We start from the raw sequence: 21,467 nt of genomic DNA on the forward strand, positions 1-21,467 counted from the left end.
ATTCACCAGTACTCAGAGTTCAACTGTAAATACTTCTGCTTACTTAAGCCAGTGTTTCTCAAACTTTCCTAGCATGTGACTCCTTTTATTAGTTCAAAGATGCCATGACCCTCCATGGCTATAAGCCTTCTGAAAAAAAAAAATTTCAGTGACCCAGATACATTTACATATTAATTTATTAAAAGACATTAGCCGCAGCAGAGTTATCAAAAATGCTTGTTAATGTTTTTTTTTTTTTTACCAAGGATTGATTTAATAATTTCTTAACAATGTAATTTAGCCCTTGAAGCTCATACTTAAAAAACCATAGCATTTCTTTGACTACCTCACAGGCAAAATTTCATCTCGTACCGATAAATGAAGCAGTGCAAAGAGGCAAGTGGATAGATTAAAGCTTGACAAGGGTTGGTTAGAGGCATTTACGTCATTGGGGATACATACGAGTTCAAGGTCCTTCCTTTTGGGTTATGCTCAGCATGAGCCACTTTTCAAAGAATGATGAACACAGTTCCCTCTGGGCTGAAATGGCAATCGTGTCTCGTTTACGTAGATGACGTGGTAGTCTTTTCGGACACGTTTGAACAGCACGCCCAGCGTCTGCAGACAGTTCTTCAGGCAATTCGAACAGCTGGACTTTGAGAAATGTCATTTTGGGCACGAAGAACGGAAGTTTCTTGGTCACGTTGTGAGCCATGCCGGCATCTGCCCAGACAATAAGAAAACGAGTGCCGTTGCCACATTTCCCGTGCCAAGAAATAAGCGCGATGTACACCGATTTCCGGGGCTCTGTATGTACTACCGACGCTTTGCCAAAAAATTTTCTGAGATCGCCGAACCCCTCAACCAACTTGCGAAAGAAGGCGTCCCGTTTGTTTCAGTCACGCCTTCGATACCCTCCGAAACCTTCTCCGGTTCCCACCTGTACTCGGTCACATTGACGAGAACGCTGTGTCAGCAGTCATGGGGTCACAGACCCTCCATGATCCCCCTCCAAAAGAAAGCTCATGATCCTCGAGTTGAGCAATACTGGCATAAGCAATTGTACAAGATATTTACTACTGTAATTTCAAATAGAATCAAGGCAATCTCGACGTCAATCAAGCAAGAAAACAGGCTGGCTTTAAAAAGGGATATTTGGCAATGGATCACATTCGTGTCATAAATCAGGTAATTGAGAGGTCTGTGGAGCATAGCTACTCTATATGGCTTTCTTAGATTACACAAAGGTGTTTCATTCAGTAGAGATACCAGCAGTCTTGGAAGCATTGGGTAGTCAAGCACAAAGTAGAGAAAGCACACGGGAATATTTTGGTAATTGTCTACAAATATTCCACAGCTATTTTAATTTTGTACAAGAAAAATAGATACTGATTAAGAAGGGAATCAAGCAAGGACGGCACAGTCTCTTCAGTGCTATTCACTGCATGCTTAGAAGAAGCATTCAAGCTTTTTGACTGGGAAGGATTAGGTGTGAGGATATACAGTGAACACCTGAACAACCTGCGGTTTGAAGAGGATATTGTCCTGTTAAGCAACACCGGTAGATGACTTGCAACAAATGATAGAAGGCTAAAATGTTACCGTTAGGGAACAAGGATTTGTAACTAGCACTCGGCCACTAAAACCTGTGCAACAGTGTATTTATGTGGGCCAGTTAGTCGCAGGGGACCGAGATCACGAGAAGGGAATTTCCTGAAGAATAAAAATGGGTTGGAGTGCAGATCACAAGCAATTGCGCATTGATTGGCTGCCTATTGTTTGTCACTGACAAGAGCAGTTCACAAATCATTGCATTCTGCTGGCACTTAACCTATGTTTGCAATAATTGGAAGAGGAACAAAAAATGGTAAGGCCAGCTTTAAGAAAGCAAGACCGTTTGTAGAGCACACGGGGGTATCCAATATTTTAGAAGTTGAGATCAAGAGTAAGAAATTGAATTTGACAAGTTGCATAATGCATTAGCATAGAGCAGTTAACCGGTGCACATGATTTATTGCAGTACCCTTCAAATGTGGGCTCACTTGTCATGCAAGGCCATGCCGCAGGCTCTTAGCAACTAGTCCGTGTGTAAGCATTTATCATAAAAAATGTGAGATAGCCTCCTACATATGCCAAAAACAGACTTCGATAATTTGCATAGTTTCAACCTTTGAAATGTAAGCGTATACCTATAGCAACCACATTTTTACTTGATGTAACTTAGAATGCCCGTTTTTATGTATTTCAAATTGAGCACACATCACAAATACATTTGTACAAGCGCAACTAAGATGATAAGCATAATATTGAATACGTGGTGAAGTATGCTTTGTGTCATGCATACCATCATTAATCAGTGTTCATTGTAATTTTGGTCATACGTTGTCAAGTAAGCGCACTAAATTAGCTGTTTATTTCGTAGGCTTGAAAAAATCCAGTGGTGCTGATTAAACAGACATTTTTTTTAAATTGTGTTTCGCTGCAAAAAGAATTTCTAATGACAAAGCAGTGTAGGCCGTATATTATCAGGCAACTTTGTGGTGACTACATCAGCAAACAAAAGCACTAAACAAACTGAGCAGTGTACAAGCAATAGGAATTTTTAAGCAGAGTTATGCAAACTATTATGTGCCTTTTCTGTGCAAAGCAATATTAAAGAAACAATTTTATTAAAAACACGCACCACATTTGTTATGGAGAAAGTTGGGCGAAGGCAACCTGCAGAATAATGTCCACAAAATCGCATCGAAGAATTAGCACAGTTTCAAATTTTGCACTCGGGATTCATCACTAGAGGCTGGATTGTTAGACAATAAAAGGTGTGTTCTTGCCACCAAAAAGTAGGCGGGCAAGACAGCGTTTTAGATGTCCAACTTCGTAAATATTGGCACCATAAATTTTATTGAAATTGCAAATAATTTCGAACGAAGACCTGGGCGACCGATATCTACAACATGACAAGGGAAAATTTGGTGATTTGTGATGATTCAAAGGTGCCAACCCATTGATTGTGGCCGTTGTCTCAATACTGCCGGAATAGAGACGACCAGTTGGCTTAATTCAACTAGCGCACTGCTCCATTCATGTTCAGTGGCCACTGTCTCTTGCTCAAGACATCACATTAGTGAAACAGCAATGAAAAAGAATGCTTGAAAACTTTGGAATACTGTTTGAAAGAAGCTCTAGTTTATGTCTACCTAATGCAAATAAATTACACAACAAGAGCAGACACAAACAATAAGTGCAAGAGAGACGAAGGTTTATTAAAAATGAACATGTTTTCACACAAACACTGTAAGGTACAACTGTGACAATTTTCTCACCCACAAAAATTATATGATCCTGATTGCATAGGCAAGACATTCCAACACTGCCAAATAGACTTTCACACATTTGAAGAGCGTTCTTCAAAAGGTTTTTTTCAGCCGAGGATATTTTTGATGAAAAAGCGTGTTTTGGGGCCCATTGGGCTTGTGCTATTTTAAAGCTCAAAGAAATGCAGCGGCTCAGTGGGTCGTCAACACTGAGGTGATTCTAACAGATGCATGTCGGATGTTCAATCGCTGCGTTGAATGTATTTGAGTATGCTTCTATAATTATAGAAACAAGCATGCAACTGCACATATATTTGAGAAGAAGGTTTCGCTTGGAGCCTATTCAAATGCATGTAAAAACGCAGAAATGCTTTTATTGACAAGCCGTGTTGTTTCGTTTGAGAGTGAAAGTGAAATTTTAGTGACTAGGAAACAGAATTTTTTATTTAGGGCCTGGAATTCTTTTGGCAGAATTTACCAAAGTTCAGTTTTCAAAAATACAAGCACAAACTTGACAAATCCGTAACTGTGCGACGAAAACAGATATTGCAGTTCTGTAAGCCGCATGTGCTAGAGAAGGTAAAGTTTGATATATTAATTCGCAGCCTACATGAATTAATTACAATGTTTACAAGGGTATTGCTAAATTCCCACTTTCATAATAGTCATATTTTTCAGAGTGGTGTATAATACATCAATTTTGTCCACTTTAGATGTATTATTAGTTGCAGTTTAGAGAATTGTGATATCATTTTTTATTGCTGAGTTAGAGTTGTAAACTTGATAGTTTTAAATTCTGCAATTTTCAACAGTTTTACGACAACACAATCAACCAACCGTGCGGTGCAGATCTCGTATTTGGTCTTGGCCGTGAACGTAGCGAAAGTGATCGGGGAAAAATTAACAAGCAAAATAAAAAAATCTGTCTCCTTCAGTCACTCGATTTTAACATTTTCTTTTAAATGCAACCTTCCTCATCAGATTCTCTGCAGTGGTTGCCGAGATAAACGATTTCTCTGTTCTCGCGTATTTAGATAACAGCCTCCGAACTTCCTCTTAACGGCATTGCCTGCAAATCTTTACAATAACGAGCTTTTGGATGGGCCTTTCCTGAGCAGAGCTGTCTGCAATTACGGGCTGCTTCTCCCACGCATTGACGCCCTTGCCTTCCATCTCGTCTACCCTACTGCACGCAAAGCCGGGCTGATGCAGAGTGATGCCTACATTGTTTTCTAAATTGCTGTGCCGTTAACGGCATGGCCTCAAAGATCGGCCAATAGCAGTGCCAGTCGGCAGCCATAACGCTATCGCAGTGGTACCATCACCCATGACTAGGTGTCATCCATGAAAATTGTGTGTTTGGTTCCCCTGGGAGGATTACTTGCTTGTAATGTATAAACAAACATAGCCGTCTATAACGATGTGGAAATTTCTAGAAATTGAAGAAAAAGCACATTCTTGTCGAGAAAATTTCTAGGCTTCCTGCAGTGCACTTCTGCTCAGGGTTCGTACACCTCCTTGAAATGCTTGCAAACTCTTGAATTTAGAAGAAGAGGTTCAAGGGTTCTAAACTTCTTGAAAACTGGGGTTGGGAGGACTTTTGAACGTTCCAAGTAGCAAATCCACATAGAAGCTATGCCGTGGACATGGTCTATCGGGAAACAATTCTGTATATTTTCTCTTGAGGGTGTCGCTAAACGGTTGCAATGTGGTGTGCCCACAGCCACCAATGACAGGCTGGCTTAAATCACTGTTGCCATGAGGGAGCTGGACAAAGCCAGATCGAGCGACCGAGCCAGGCCACCATTTTGTTGTTTTTCCAGTTGGTTCACATCGCAGCCATCATGGCTCCATTATGAAGCTGTAGGCTCTAGAAATGCCAGGCAGAGAAAGACAAACAGTCTTCCCGGCAATGTTGCAGCCACCACATGCCATCTAAAATTTTCGAAAAGTGGTCCGAATTCTATTTTATTATAGCCACCTGCTTTTGTATATGTACTATCAACCAAAAAAGTTTACGGACCAAGGAATCTGACAAGAAGCTGAGTATCTCCACAGCCTGGTATTCCCATTTTCAGCCTCTACTGGCAAACAACATTGTCATGTACGGTTTTACTGGCTACTCTTAAAGGCTGCTCAGATACTTAATGTTTTCTGAGATCCCGTGGGCCGTAAACTTTTTTGGTCGATAGTACATGCTAACTGTATGTTATGCCCCGAACGGTAATAAAGTGAAGTAATATCTCAGCCATTTGGCTTTAACACAACAGAAAGGCAACTGACATCATTCCAATGGTAAAGTCAACTTGGAAAAGTGACCTGAAAAGCTTAAAGCGTATATCCAACTCGGCAACTTCATAGCTGCAGCTAAGAAGAAAATTATTTTGCTATTTTTTAATGTATGCATACATATAAGGTTTGTTTCTCCCATCTTGAATTTTGATCTTTGGCATCCTTGAAGTCCTGGAATTGTCCTTGAACTTGTAGTGAAATGTTCTGTACGAACCCTGTCCGCTCAACTGGGATGTTCACAACGACGTTGTCTAGCAACTAAGCAGGTTTATTTGGTAGTTCAATAAGTGTTGCAGGGTTTCTGTAGAATGGCTTGGGAGGCTCTTGGTGCTCATATAGTGATGCCCCTGTTTTTTTTTTTTTTTAATACATTTGAACCTTAAAATAATGAACAGGAATGTAACGAAGTAAATGCAAAATTTGGTTGGCCATGCTTTATTTTAGTAAGTATTGTATTGCTATAATGAAATCTAAAATGCAAGATCCTCGACAATATCGGTTACAGCAAAGCAAATAGTATTTCTATGACAGGTCAAAATGCATATTCTGGTAGCAAAAATAACAAATACTCAGCAAGAGTAGAATGACTAGCAAGAGCAACCTGATATAGTGAATTCTGGGCGCACATATAAGTTGTGACCAACGGCATGGCTTGGCTGGCCCACAGCCGGCAAGTGAACATGCTTGTCCCGCATACTTGCATGTTAATGGTGCAAAATGTGTTTGTAATTTAGCATTGTTCATGCGCACTGTATTGACATGGCAAGACATCGACAGGTTATCAAATTCAACAGGAATCGTCGCCTCCCAAAAAGCAGCACACTTTTCTTTTTTCCCCAGGTAGACCTAAATGTTAGTACACTTGGATATCATGAGTGTGCTTTGGTGTCCGATGACATTAGGTGGGGAGTTTTGGGCATCGGTCAACAAGGCTTTCTTGTGTGGTACGCAGTGTGGAAGCCACTGTGGCAAGTGTTGCAGCTTAGTGTCAGCCAAGGGATATTTTATGCTTGATCATTTTGCCGCACTCCTGTGCTCTGCTTGGTTCTCGATTGATCCGCAGCTTTCTTCTTGCGCGTGTGACTGCTTGCAAGCCATTGACAGTAGTGTTACAGATCTGGGCTGGCGAAGGATTCCTTGTGAAGTGTCAACAGTGTGTTAATCTCGCAGGCAGGCCCGGCGGCAGCGGCAGCATGTCCTCTCAGGAGCAGCCGCTGCTCAAGCTGGACTCTGTGCTGTCGGCCGAGCAGATGCGCGCCCTCCTACAGGAGGCCACCGCACCGCAACATGACAAGCTCGACTTTGACGTGCTCGGTACGATGCCTCTTTGCCCTAAGGTTGCCAACTGTCCTAAATTTAGCGGGACTGTCCTGACTTGACCCAGTCTGGATGGCCTAAATGTCCCGACTTTTCTTCTTTTCTACTATCAACTACCCAGATTTTCTTCTTATATTTACATGCCTTACAGCTCTGTTGCTCATTCTTTGCTTTTTGTCTTGTGTTGCATTGTGAGCAACATAAAGTGGTGTCATTTTTGTTGTGATTCTATTTCTGTTGTAGGCCCTAACAGTTCACGGTAACTCTAATTTTACTGATAGCTGTGTTAGCGAGACGACTACTGCACTTGATGCAAATCGCAACATAGTCGCACATCCTGGTTTAACCTGCTCGAGAGTTGGCAACCCTACTTTGCCCCCTTCTTTCTTAAGTTCATTATATGCTGCACGTTACTTTATGGACACTCAGTTATATGGTACAACCCTTTTGTGTGTTGTGGTATCCTAGCACCAGAAAGAAGACTAATGAATCCCTAGTCATTCGTCTGCTTTCCATCGTTAGATGATTCATGTTTCTCAGTTATGCCCTGTTTATTCACTGGAATAATGTTACACCTCATATTGCCTCTGAAATTGGTCTGACATCGTTATATAATTTGCTGATCTCCAATAAGTATGCTATTGTATGTGGCTGTAATTTTACGCAATAAAATGTGTGAGCTTTGGTTCATAAGGTGTTGTAGTCTGTGGTTTTTGCCTTTGTACATACAAGGGTTGTTCAGTAAAGACTGAGGCTGTGACACCTTTACTTCTCAAAATTATTCATCGGCACTTTTGTCCCTTTCTGTATGAACCCCAGTAAGTTAAATGCATGCATCTCGCCATTTCTACCACACTTAGATAATGTGAGTCAAGCCAGCTTTTGACACCTACTTCAATATCGCCTCCAATGCTTTAGTTGTATATAGTGTTCTATGTCAAAGAAATGGCCCTTTTTTACCGTGAGGTAGAAGTCCAAGAGTGCCTCATCTGGGCTGTAAAATGGGTAAGTGGATTGTAGCGATGCTTTGAGGAACGGTAAAGAAGTGACGTTGCTTTGACGTGGAACATGACAAGGAGCCAAATGCAGAAATGCATTGGAGACAATTTTTAAGCAGGTGCCAAAGATGGCTTGACTCACGTTATCTAACCATGGTAGAAATGGTGAGAAGCGTGGATTTCACTTACTGGGGATCATACAGAAAGGTATAAAAGTGCCGGTGAATAATTTTCAGAAGATTTCACAGCCTCAGTCTCAAGTCTTTATTGAACAACCCTCGCATATACTTTAGTATTCGCTGTTGCATTGAAGTTGAACTTCATTAGTGTGGATTGATTGTGTGTTGTTTGTGTCCATTTTGTACTGAGCATTTCTTTATATTACAAGTTCTAGTCGGTAACCGACTTTGCATGGCCTTACTAAATAATACTGTGGCAGCCAACTGCTAGCTCTCTCTCTCTCTCTCTCTACTGTGATCACCACAGCTAAGACCTGCAGTGATTTTTGGCAGCCACGAGAGGGCGAATGTTCCTCTCGCCACTTTCCCATGTAAATGATGCAGGGACATCTCATTGATGTCATTGATAACGGCACATGCAGTAACAGAAAAGATAATTTGCAAGCACATTTGGTTATCGGTGGCACCTTGCCTGTTTTCTTGTCACTCACCCATTTTCGTGGTCCGAGTACCATCATCGGTGGCAAGCCATGTTTCTTTCCCCACCAGTGCGGCCCCACCTTTACACTGTCTGTCTTGACGGTGTCAACAGCCTGTGCTTGCTCTGTGATGCTTTAACCATTATTGATGGTGCAGGAAATGTTGGCGGGCCAGAAGACGGAAGCCACTCTCTGGCGGCCATGGAGGACAGCTTCCATGACCTGGAGAACTTGGTGAGCCCAGGCGCAAATTGTTATTATTAGAATAGCATCGGTCTGGGTTTTCCAGTACAGTAAAAACCTTGTTAATTCAAACTTCACAGGACCAAAAAAAATGGCTTAATTAACCAAATGTCGAATTATTGAGGGTATCAAGGATACAATAAACACTTTCTTACGTCAGCTGCTTTTATTTACTGAATGAATGAGCAAATCTTGTTTCTGTTCTGCACAAAAGCAGTGCGGAAGCTGCAATTCTCGTCATCTCGTGACTGATTGGCTCTCGCAGCGACAAAGGCCTCGCGACTTCCTTTGCAGCGCGGCCGGGGCGCGCACCTTCACCTGAGACACATTTTTCACTCCCAGACGCACATCTAGAATATTTTTTCACCAGGGAGCAGATCACCAACAGATCATCTGTGCATCGCAGTATAGCCTGTTGTCTTTATCCTCGACAGCTTTGCATCGAGTCAAAGCGAAGGAACTGCTTGCTGCAATTGCTGCTGACGAAACCACGGTCGCTATCAACGCAATCATGGATGGCGACTATGCATTTATGAAGGAAGGTGCAAGCTATATATACGCATGTTAGCGAAACTCCTATAGAAGCCCATACGTCCTGCAATGGCGACTTGTGGAGGCACGGCAGCGCCATCTACGTATTGCGGGGCCAGCTTCTTGGTGGAAAAAAAAATCGGCATTGGAGGCTTGTTAAGCCAAGTCATCTACTGGGCCAACTCATGTCGCATCACATACACAATACACAGAGCACACAACAGTACGAATGAAACGTAAGTGAGACTATTTGCTACATCGCCTCACAATTCACCACAATTACATGTACTGGCCCATCTGTAGCTACAGCCTTAATTCTATAACAGCAGGCATTACACTGGTGATCTTTAAAAGCTTTTCTTAAATTCAGAGCCATGGATTCACCCAGATTTTGAACTAAGTACCACATGCATTTGTCCTTACTACCAGCACATATCTGTTATTTGGGTGTCAAGACTACAAGTCAACACTACATTGAAACCATTTTCAAAAACCACACCTTCAGCTTCACTAACACAGCATGCATGCCACCTGTAGATTTTCTCTGGTGCTGAAGACATAGCTAAACCATATTATTTAATGAAAAGGCCGGTAAAAAATTGTGCACCATTCCACTCTGTGAAGGTGGATGACCAGCGAAGCTGTTTGGCACACGATGGAGAGCACACGCCTTGCATCGTCTTCTATGGCAAGCCGCTTGCAGCTGGCCTCCCAGGAAAGATCTTCATGGGTGTTTGCTGCCCGCCTTCGCCGATTGCATTCTCTTGTATGTTCTCGCCACCGCTATTCGTTGGGGCGCTGCTCCTCGGTAGTGCGCACTCTACGCGGCCTCCCCATTACGACGAGAGAAGTGAAATTCAAAATGGAGAATGGCAGCTTGTTTTCCTTCCTCCGTGCCGACAACGCACGACGGTGCCACCACCCCGGGAGAGCGGAAGGAAACTAGGCATGCACTAGCTTGGAACGACGAAAAGAGAAGGCAGTGTGAACTTGGACATCGCCGACACGGGCCGCACAGCCGTAAATCTTTGAGAAACGCTTATTGTCTACCAGAGAGTCTACTCATCTTTAAAATGGTGCCTATTGATAACTAATTTATTCAAAATACATATCCAAGTGATGAGACGTATAAGGTTTTGCTTGGAATGAAGCGATTTTGCTTCAAGTTCGGGAGCCGAGCTTTTGCACATGCAGATCTGTTTGACGAACACGAAAAATGCATAGAACCATAGCCATAGACCGCTTCACTGTAAAATAATGTTACTAATCAAATTGTATAGTCAATACTATATGAATTGCCATTACTTTTTATGGCTACGCATAAGAGTTTTCACTACATTAATCTCGGCATATCTCAGCACCGCATCACCACGAGCAAACTTCAGAAAGCCTAAACAGTTTCATGCTGGATGTAAGCAAACAGCCTGTGACTTCACATTTTAACGTGACGGCGTTAAGGGTCCCGTGCCGCATGAAATCCGGCGCCGGTGTGGGTGCGGGCTCGCCAGCATCATTGGCAGAAATAATCATCCCTAACCACCCCGACCGCGCAGGCCCTTCGCGTGGCGCAAGACGTTAGTGAACAAAACTGAATTTCTCTAAGTAAAATCCGTCAGAAAAATCGTAAAGTATGACTTAACCACAACCTACAGACGTGATAGCGTCCCATTGTAATTTGAATACAGTCGAATCCTCCTACAACAAAATTTCCGCCACAATGAAGACTTTACGATTCCCCGTCAGCTGCCCATAGAAAGTAATAAAAAAAAAGTCTCTCCATAATGAAGACATTTTATTCGGTATTTCCGCTTCAACTAACTTTTCGAGAACGAAACTGGGACTGAATTGAAGTTGGAACTGCCCAGTAGTCAAATTAGAAGGCCCTTCCAAAGCTGTGATGATCGTATGCCCACTTGAACGAGGTTTTCGTGAACGAAATTAAGTTCAAAGTACTGATTTAAGCCACTGCAATTCATAGCCATGCGTGGTCATGACACGCCTGTGCGAGACCGCATGGGATCACCACAATCGCTGCCGTTTTCTATGGTGTGTGTGTCCGGTCGAAATGGCTACGCTGATGAAGAAGCATAAATTTCTCTCTCTCTCGAGAAGGCACATATGATCGCCGAGGCAGAAAGCAGAAGGAAAAAATTTGCAGTTTCGCCCGAAAGGCGAAGCATCGATTGCGATAGCAGATTAGTAGACAGCTATACGAACTAAGGATCGTAGTTTCATCGGCCTTATAAACTTGTAAACATTCGTTTACAAACTAAATTACCAAGCACGGTGTCACAGGTAAACATGAAAACATCTCACTCGATGACCGCGGAAACTCCTTGTCAACACGCTGGAATGACAAGGCGCGGCAATCGCAGCGAGCGAATTGACCTCCATGCCGTCTCTCGCTTCCACGCGAACTAAACGTCAAAACCACAGCGCACACGACTCTACCGGCACTAGTTGCACTTTGCCCACATCGCAGATCGCTTTGAAGATGAGGCCCGCCCGGGCGCGCACGTTGTGCAAGGCGCAGGTTGCTTTCAAGATACGGCGGCCGCGCTGCAGCCGCTGTTGTCAACATGCCAACGTCTCGTCATCTGGAGAAAATGAGAATCCACTAGACACACCGACTCCGGCGACTGCTTTGAAAGTAATGGATCCTTTTGACCTCGTCTTACAAGTTATCAGAGCCCACGACAATGACGTTGCGATCACTCTTTTAACAGTCTGTGAGACTCGCGTAACAGCTTTGCTTGCCGTGAAGCGTAAGAAATCCGGGCTGACCGACTTCTGGAAATAAAACTTACGGTAAGCGCAAGCTTGCCAAGTTTGCCGACTTTATCATAAATATGCAATGAAATTGTGATGATTCAAACCGCTTCGTTGCGACAGTGTGCGCGAAATGCATTCTCTCGTGAAGTTGACACTTTATTGACCGTCTTCGGTACGTCTCAACCTTTGCCCCCACACCATTGCAAAGATTTCCCGGACGATGGTTTCGTCTTCGTTCGCGGCTTTGCCGTTTGGACGTACGTATATAGCACATACTAATTTCACGTCAACGAAGTTCCTCCGCAATGAAATTTTTCGCACGTCCCGTGAATTTCGTTGTAGCGGGACTCGACTGTATACGAGAAAACATACATCTCTTACCCCGAAACAGAAACTTTTCCAGCATTTCTACAATTCATACAGCGCCACGCAGAGGCGAAGTTGGACAAAAAAGGTACAGCTCCCGGGAAGCCTGCGGGAAGGGAAGCCTGCCAACGCATCTCTGGATGCTATCGCGTTCCACTCTTAAAGGTGAAGCATAAGCATCCTCCAAATTTTTCCTATTCTAATGACATTGTCTGTACTTTTTCGAATGTTTCCATTGGGGACGTAATGGATGTGTAATTTTTATCAACTGGTGTTGTGCCCCGCAAGATGTAGTTGCACTTCAATCGCACGGCCTCTGGTGCTATCTGCTTGGTCATGCCTTGTACTTGGTCAAGCCTTGAAGTTGCCCTTGTTGACAACGCAGGTGCTGGACCAGGGTTCGGCATCGGGGGCCCTCTTTGCGGAGACGTCCGAGGCGGATGTGGAGGCACTGCTCAAGGCGACCCTGGGTGCCGAGGACCTGCTCAACCCCATCGACCTGGTTTTCCTTGACCACTGCTACTGTACGCCCCTCGTGGGACAGTTGGTCTCCGAGCCTGCAGTCACTGTCACACACAGTCAGGAAGGCCCCGTGGCTGTGCAGCCCATTCTGAAGCAGGAAACCAGCCATGAACACAGCTCGTGAGTGTCTCCGCTTGGGGGTCCTAATCAAAAATGCAGTGCGGTGGTCTGATAGTGAACACGCACTTACCAACGCGTCGTCCCAGTGCGGCTGACGCTATCATGAAAAGCACCGACCAGCAGGGAGCAAATGCTTCGTCTGCCTCTCGATTCAACAGATCTTCGAAACCCGAGATTACACAGCCTGTAGTACTAAACGCGGTGGGAAGATAGCTTACATGATACCACACCGCCTCGGCACAGCCACTCTTTGCACACGCGGCAGATTACCTCTAAAGCAGGGTGCATGGCTCCGTATGCACTTACCCGCGCCAGAAAACGAGACACACACCAACTTAACCCCCACGACAGTATCAGCTGCATAGGCAGAGTGGGCACCGAAGTGTGGCTGGCTTCACTTAATTCATACCGCCAATGTGAAGATATTGTCGATGTTGCATGAAACCGTATCATTCGTCGCCGACTCCCAAATTCAACAACTTGAATTGTTTTCTCCTTTAAATTTGCTTTTTTCGATTGCCCAATAATTCGAAAAATTTTGCGCCGCCTTCCTGTGTATAAAAATTCGATCGGCTACTGTAGTTATTTGCATAAAAGGTCAAATTTCAATACAACTACATTTTGATATAACGAAACAAATTGAAGATTTTACCAACTTCGTTATACATCGAGGTTTAACTGTAAATTCCCAGAACAAATTATGGGACTGCACAAATTCTATGAGTTAACTGAATTTTAAAATAAACCAAGGTAGAATTACTGAGCTTTTACTGTACTATTGTATCTCTCACAGCCCAGCTATTTCTTTGTGGAATTATACCCAAATGAGTCAGTCAACTAGTCTGCAGTACTGTCACATTCTCGTGACTGTCAAGAACACAGTCGCAAAACTGTGAATGCCGAAACTAACTTTCATTGGACGAACTTGTGCTCACAAAAATAGGCTACGCTCGAAGCACAACGATAGTGCTGAACACAGTCTGCGATTGTCCAAAATTCGATCAGCGTTGAAGTGTATCGGCTTTTATGCATCGCTCATCGAAGGTTCTAGTGTAATTGCTGTTGCCCGTGTGGTTTCCAGAAACTACTGCACATTCATGCCACACATGCAATCTGATAATACAAGGTTTGGTGAGGACATAACACAACAGATAGAATGAACAATAACATTTGTGTAAGTTCCAAATCATGCAGGTACTACTTCAGTTGAGCGATAATGTTTAACATTTGTTAGCTAGCAAACAGTGGTCACCAGAGAAAGATAAACAAGCACACGTGTCAATACTATCTAAGCAGTCAGACTACATCCACTGCTTTGACTGCCAAAATGTTGATGACATTTCGTGATGTCGCATTTGCAGGCCACACGATGAGGCTGATTGCGATGACGCTGGTGGGGTGTCTCCGGGCTCGCCCCAGCTGCCACTTCGGCGGTCGCAGCGCCAGATCGAGCGCATCGACCGCGAGCGCCTGGAGCGCATCAAGGCCGAGAACGCCGAGCAGAAGCGCCGCGAGCAGGAGGAGATGGCGGGCCGGCACACTCCAGTGCTGGGGGCGGAGTCTCCGCAGGCCCCGCCCCCAGTGCCCACTGCCTTCAGCTCACCGCTCCTCTCGCCAACGTCAGCAGGGGCAACACCACCTCCACCACAAGTAGCATCTCCTCTTCAGCCTCAGCCACAACAGCAGCAGCACCATCAACCACAACATCAACCACAACATCAACCGCCTGGTGAGTACGTCACCATCAGCAGCAGCAGACGATAGATTAACAATGTGGCACCTTGTAATTTGAAACAGTGCCATGTACATTCATGGCCACAGTCATGCACGAATCACACATTCCTCTTTTGCGCTCAAACCGCTGAGGTAGCCGAGTAGCAGCTGTGGCGTTCCACTGTTGAGGCCTGCACTGTACCGCGGCTGGGACTGAACCTGCACCTCGAGGTGCAGGTTCAGTCCGAGCCGCAGTACAGTGCAGGCCACTTATAACGATATCAAGAAGAACGAGAGAGAGAGAAAACATTTATGTGGACCATCGAGGTCGTTGAACTTGAGGACGAGTGGGTGGTGTCCTCATTCCAGGACTCCACTGGCCATGGCTGCTCGACGTACTTGCTGGACGAGAGCTTCTTGTCCCGCCAGGGTATCGCCGGTCAGCTGTACCTCTCACCGCTCAAATGACGTGCTAGGCATCTTTAAAGGCCCAACCGCATGCACGCGATTTTCGAGCGACAAGCGACGGCGACGAGCGACAGGTTTTGCCGTCGCGGAGGGCTATCCGTCGCTGTCGCTGGTCGTGTCGCCGGTTTCTGGCCAGCCAGAAAATATCGCTTGTCGCCCGGAAGTCAGCGCGACGACATCCGCTGGGGACAGCGATTGCACAACAACATGGCAGCAATCAGTCTGCCCGCTTCGATCTGAATTCGCTCTTGCAACTTGCTCTCTGCTGTGACAGCGAAAAATAAATAGTACAATCAGTCATCGCTTCACCTCATCGCTAGCTGAAGACTAAGTATCGGCGCTCTCTTGTCGTTATTATTGAGATCGGTTGTTTTGTTTTGACGCTGTTAGGCCTGAGACGCCACCGAGAGCCGAGAAAGTGTTTTAAGTTTTACTCAACAGATGGCGCCACGGCACCTTACGCTGGCGGCATGGGACGGAGTTCCACTGGGGATGCATGGGACAGATTTTCTCTGGGGATGGTAGCATATTTTAGCTAGGTCTAGATAAAACATTGACCTTTTGATAAAATTGAGATTTCTTTACGCGCGCACGATAACATTTATTCGCACAACAATGTAAATCCGTCGCTACTCTTTTTCGCGATGTCGCGTTCATGTGGTTGCTCCACTCTGCGACACGACAGCGCGACAGGGTGTGCCTGTCGCGTCGCTTGAATATTGCGTGCATGCGGTGCATGCGGAATATCGCGTGCATGCGGGAATATCGCGTGCATGCGGTGCACATCCCCACGAGATGTGAAAGAGTGTAGGGCGTGTTGCCGCACCAGGGGCAGATGCCGCGATATATTTGTGGGTATATTTTGCTGTATTTGTGTAGGTTTGGAAATGTGTTTGTTTGGATAAGACTGAAGCACTGAAGAGGCAGTAGCTCTCAAGAAGAACGAAAAATCCGATCGTTATAGCAGATCAACGCTATCTGGACTGCCGAAAAAACAAAACTTGCGCAATATACCTTTGTAGTCCCGAAACCAAATTTACCACTTGCTATAAAGATTCGACGTTGTAGAAAGTAGGCTGTGAAAAATAAAATGTTTATTTATACCTCTAAATAGCGTTTCAATCGTTGGGCATGCTGAAATACAGTCGAATCTCGTTAATTTGAACACGCTTAATTCGAACTTCCGGTTTATTCGAACTGACGCTGTGGTCCCGTCAAAGTTATGTGTATTCCAATGGGCAAAAACGCCCGGTAATTCAAACATGAAGACATTTGCGGCGGTTAATTCAAACATACCGCACACCGACAATGCTCTCAGCAGTGTGCCAAATCACGCGTTGGTGCCTCCGACCGGCATTTCTCCGACACTGCCATAGAGCAAAAGCTTAGGAGAGACCCCTCAATGCCACACGCGAATAAATAAAGCAAAAAAAGAACTTAAAAAAATGGGCGGAAATTGCACCCTCTCTGAAATGGCAAGGTCGCCGTTTCTGCGTTGCGCCGGTACACGCGTGTACGTGCTGACGTCTCAGCCACGCAGAGAAAATGGCAGTGAACCCTTCTCCTTTATGCTTCCTCTATTTTCTAGCCGTGTTGACCTTGCACGCTGCGGCTGCGGCGCAGAGGGAAGCAGCGGCGGTGTTTCAGTCCGGCCAACGAAACTGCTCACGCCGGGAAACGCTCGCTTCCCGATAACGGCAGAAAACGAAACTTCAGAGAGCGGGCTAAGCTAGCGCCGGGTTGGCTGGAGCGGCGGTGGGTGCACACAGTGACAGTCGTGAGGGAGCTACAAGGGCGTTGAGAGGGAAGGTGAGGGGAGCTGAGTTGCCGAGGCCGAATCCGCTTCCCTGCCGCCCTCCTCCCTCACCTTCGACAGTCTCCGCATGCGCCCGTTGCCGTGCCGGCACCACCCGCTCCCTTAAGTTTAGTTTTCTGCCGTTATCGGGAAGTAAGCGTTGGCCGGCATTGGCAGTTTCGTGGCCCTCCCTCGCTATGCGCTTGCGCGTAGCGAGGGAGGGCCACGATCGTCCAAGTCCAAATATCGTCTAAAATACTGGATTCACCAGAAAATAAGCGGCTTTCTTCCACAAGTGGCCAAAGAAAGGTGTGCCGTATTCTGTGATCGTCATTGTCTAGGGTACGTTCAATTTTGCTCGACTAGCGCAAAATGCATCGGCGTCTACAAACGATGGCATGCTTGGCACGGTGCCAAGCAAGCCATCTTATCACACTGTGGAAGTGCTGCTACCCCTTCGACATGTCCAGGGATAGCCACGCAAAATATTGCAAAAGTGAACAAACCGACTTGACAAAAAATATGGCTCTGGTTCGCCAACGCCCTGCTACGCGTACATGCACTTGCCTTTGGCCTAGACAGTCTGTGGCCACTATTTTTTAGCAATGCTTTTTAAAGGGCCCCTCACCAGGCCACATAGCAAATTAATTAGAAGAAAGAAATACTGTACTTGAAATGGCGCGAACCCTTGATTTCAGCAAGCTAGCGTCACCACCAACATACTCTCTTCACTTGCCCCCATCTAGCCTCCGCAAGCAAAATTCCTCCCCTGCGTTTTCCCATACTGGAGCTGGAGGATTGCATGACAAATACGTCACAGGCCCCACCTTCTTTCTCTTTTTTTTCTCTCTCTCCCTCGCGTTATTTCTGTGTGGTGCACTTCCGGTGCGTCTCATTTCACGCAGCGGACAATTTTCTGTGCTGTGCACCTGATTAGTGCCACAGTCACGAGCACTGAGGCAGGCATGAGAGGATGAAAAAGCATGATTGCAGAGCTGAAACACGGTAGAAAATAATCGTTTCGTTCTCCGTAAAATAATTTAACATAGCTTATATGTGTTGTGTAAAATTACACCAACAAATTAGCATATTTACTCATATAAGGCCTGTCCTTGCATAAGACCAGCACCTCATTTTTGAGGGCAGAAATATGGAAATTTATAGTATTCTCTGTGAACGTGCATCTCTATTTTCCAATTTCCAGGACCTCCGCCGACGTTGCCCACAACTCCCAAGGAGAAAGCATCCCCCGTAGCAACAACCGTGCAGCCGCACTCGGCAAAGAAAGGCAAGATTCGCAACAGCGAATCCACCTCTTCAACAGAGGATCTTCCAGAATATGGTACCCCGCCCTGTGCCAGCCCGACCCGGGCGCGCAAGAAGCGGCCCCGTGAGGATACTGAGCATGCTGATGTGGCCAAGCCAAAGAAGGGCTCTGCACCCCGCAAAAGTGGGACGGACGGTGGGGCGGGGTCGAAGGGTCGCCGGGACGGTCCCGCCCTCAAGAAAGGGCAGCCTCGAATGGAGGAGGGTTTGACCCCAACCAAGGAAGAGCAACACCAACCAGCCAGGCGGAAGAGCGACGATGGAGAGACCAAGAAGCGAAAGCATTCCGCCAGAGGTGAGCCCATTTTTCACTGCATGCAGAGGAGTTTCAGGGCCACCTGAAATTCTTTCTGCATCAAACCTGTATATATTGAACTCGCAAAAAACAAAGGCAACATGTGGGTAATAATGCGAGTGAGCCTGTGCATCATCAAATCAAGTGCCATTCCTTGACACTTTTATTTTTATTTTTGTTTTGTCAATAAAAATGGCAACGGCCACGCAAGCGCACTGTGGTAGTTGCTTATACAGTTTAAGGGCGCTACCAGGGGCGGATCCAGGTTTTGTCTGAGGTGGGGGGGGGGGGGGTCAGCTTCTGTCACTGATGATGATGATAGCCACCTTTCTTATTTACCGAAATCCACCGTTTCAGCTCACGATAAACCCGCATTTTATTCAGCTAGTGCAACACCTGTAGCGAAGCCAGGTATCAGTTTCTCCGAACTTATAGGAAAAGGTAGTTGCCCAACACAGGGATGTGCTTGGCGGCTGTGCCTGATAATACAGGTTGTTCAAAACTAAGCTTTATGGTTTTCTTAAAATTAGGCACTGGGAGGAACGCGAAGACCACCTGTGCAAATAAGTTATGTGGCCAGAGGGCACAAAGTGAGATGATAATTATCGCTGTGAGCAGCCCAATGAACTAAAATTGAGTAATTAACTTTTTGTCGATTGCAGTAATTGGGTATGTTTCTATTGAAAACTTGGAGGCAGTCGTGTTTCTACACTGTATCAGTTGGAAGAATTATTCTAGCGTGTCCGACTGCTCAATATCCGACTGCAAATTTTAATGTCGTTCGTATGATTACGCATGCAAGAGAGTGAGAATCGGTGCAAAGCTCCTTCCTGATGTGACGCGGCTGTTGCGTGCGGCGTTTAATCTGACAACGGGACGGAGGCATTGGCAAAGATAATAACTGTCCCCCTTCCCCTCTCGGCTGACGAAATAAAAAATTGAAGAACCCGGAACCGCTGTCATAACACGCGACCGCGCAGCCTGTAACGATGGCGGCAGCTGCCATGCCAAGATAATGGCGCGAGCGGAGAAGCCGGAGGGCAGTGCACGTGCATAATGGTGACTAGACGAGCTGGCATGGTCCTTGCCTGGGCTACGTAAATAAAGTGACTGCTGATTTCCAAGTATTGTAAGCTTTATTGAAATCAAGAGCAAGGACTGCACCATGAACAGCAGAAAACAGTTTCAGCTATGCTAAGAAATATTTCATACTGCCGCTTTAAGTTTGGTGTGGTCACGCACAAATCTCATGAAAACACTTCACCAATCAAGATGTCAATTCCCTAAAAATGTTCAAAATGCCTCTCTTCCACACCAACGCAAAGCATAAACCGCTCTCGCGTCGACTCGATAACTCTGCGCAGTACTTCTGAATGGATGCTCGCACAGGCAGATATTATCCTGTGCTTCATATCATTGACATCACTGGGCTCTGTTGCATAAACTCGATCTTTAACGTAGCCCCAAAGAAAACAGCACATCACCTCACCCTACGGGCAACCATGGTGGGATGCGAAAGCATCGCGGGGGGTGCGCATCGAGTTTCCGTTTCGTTTCACTTGGCAACACAACCCAATGAAAGTTAGAGTGAGAGAATGTATTGAGAAGACAGGAGACGTTTGTACGGGGATGTTGAATCTTTATCTAGAGATCGTACGTGATTCCTAGCGTCTGTGCACGCGGTATCTTGAAGACGATGGCTTTGTGGTCGGTGAAGTGTAGCGTCAATGGGTCTTGCTGCATAGGCTGCAAATTTGCGAAGACGAGGTCTATGCACGTTCCCCTGATGCTGGTGGGTTGCTTGTGATCTCGGGAAATGCATCGCAAAGAGTATATAAGTCCATGTGCTGCACCAGCCAATCGGTTGTCAGTATGTCTACGTTGAAGTCCCCTGCGAGTATGAAGGGCGCGCGTCTGTAGGTCTTTGTGTACTCTACCATGCTCCTTGCAAGGTAAAGTTCGACGCATGTGTTCGCATTCTTCCTCGTCTGCTGCCAACTCTGCATTTCCCCGCGTCATAGTCATGGCTGCGTCGTCGTACACGACCGTATGGCTCATTGCGCTGAGTGCTATCCCGATTTGAACTGGGTCTTTGAGGTCAGTGATTTCGGGGATGGCTTCGATATCGTCATCGTCGTAGCACTTGACCTCATCCCCGTCGAACTGCGAGAGATGGGTCCAGTCGATCTGGATGTTAAGGTGCCGGTAGAGAGGACTTTGGTCTAAGTGTCGCAGTGCGATGATCCGTTCTTCGACCGGGTTCAGTGCGGGGAGGTGCTCGGGTTTTGGAGGGTGTCGGTAGCCATTGTTCACGCTCATCACCGGAACCTTTCCCGGCGTTAGAGCCTCCTTGCATGTGGAGCACACCGCGAACTGCAGGAAGTCACCGGTGTTGTTGCTGAACTGGCGTCGAAGCAAGCCGACGGCCGCGTTACGCTGACGTTCGTTCTGGACGCTCCTGACCTTGCTCAGGTTGTTGTCGAACCAAAGCCGGTCGCACATGTTGCAGCTGTGCCCGAAGCTCCGATCGAGGAAGTCGCCCTTGAACCATGCGTCAGCACCGTCGAAGCCCGGGCGTTGTAATGGCCTCGAACCCGTTGCTGCTCTGGCCGCAGACTTGCGTTGCCTCGTTGCTTTGGGATTGGGAGCTGCTGCTCGACGCTGCCGTTGCGCTTCGACTTTCCGAGCCCGGAGTTCGGGGTCAGCTTGATAACGCTGACGTTCCACTTCGGCTTGCCGAGCCCGTGTTGCTTCCGTA

General features: G+C 46.1%; 1 protein-coding gene across 1 annotated transcript in view; it reads left to right on the forward strand.

Moving 5' to 3' along the window:
• LOC125945072 (uncharacterized) overlaps positions 1-18,756 on the forward strand; it is a 369,870-nt gene extending 351,114 nt beyond the window's left edge. The window contains exons 2-6 of the mRNA XM_049666640.1: positions 6,760-6,899; positions 8,716-8,792; positions 12,856-13,112; positions 14,474-14,841; positions 18,293-18,756. Coding sequence (XP_049522597.1) covers positions 6,779-6,899; positions 8,716-8,792; positions 12,856-13,112; positions 14,474-14,841; positions 18,293-18,756 — 1,287 coding nt within the window. The 5' untranslated portion in view covers positions 6,760-6,778. The remainder of the gene's footprint in view (positions 1-6,759; positions 6,900-8,715; positions 8,793-12,855; positions 13,113-14,473; positions 14,842-18,292) is intronic.
• The last annotated feature ends 2,711 nt before the right edge of the window (positions 18,757-21,467 follow it).

Source organism: Dermacentor silvarum, chromosome 4 (genome assembly GCF_013339745.2).
Source record: "Dermacentor silvarum isolate Dsil-2018 chromosome 4, BIME_Dsil_1.4, whole genome shotgun sequence".
In the NCBI taxonomy this organism is placed as follows: domain Eukaryota; kingdom Metazoa; phylum Arthropoda; class Arachnida; order Ixodida; family Ixodidae; genus Dermacentor; species Dermacentor silvarum.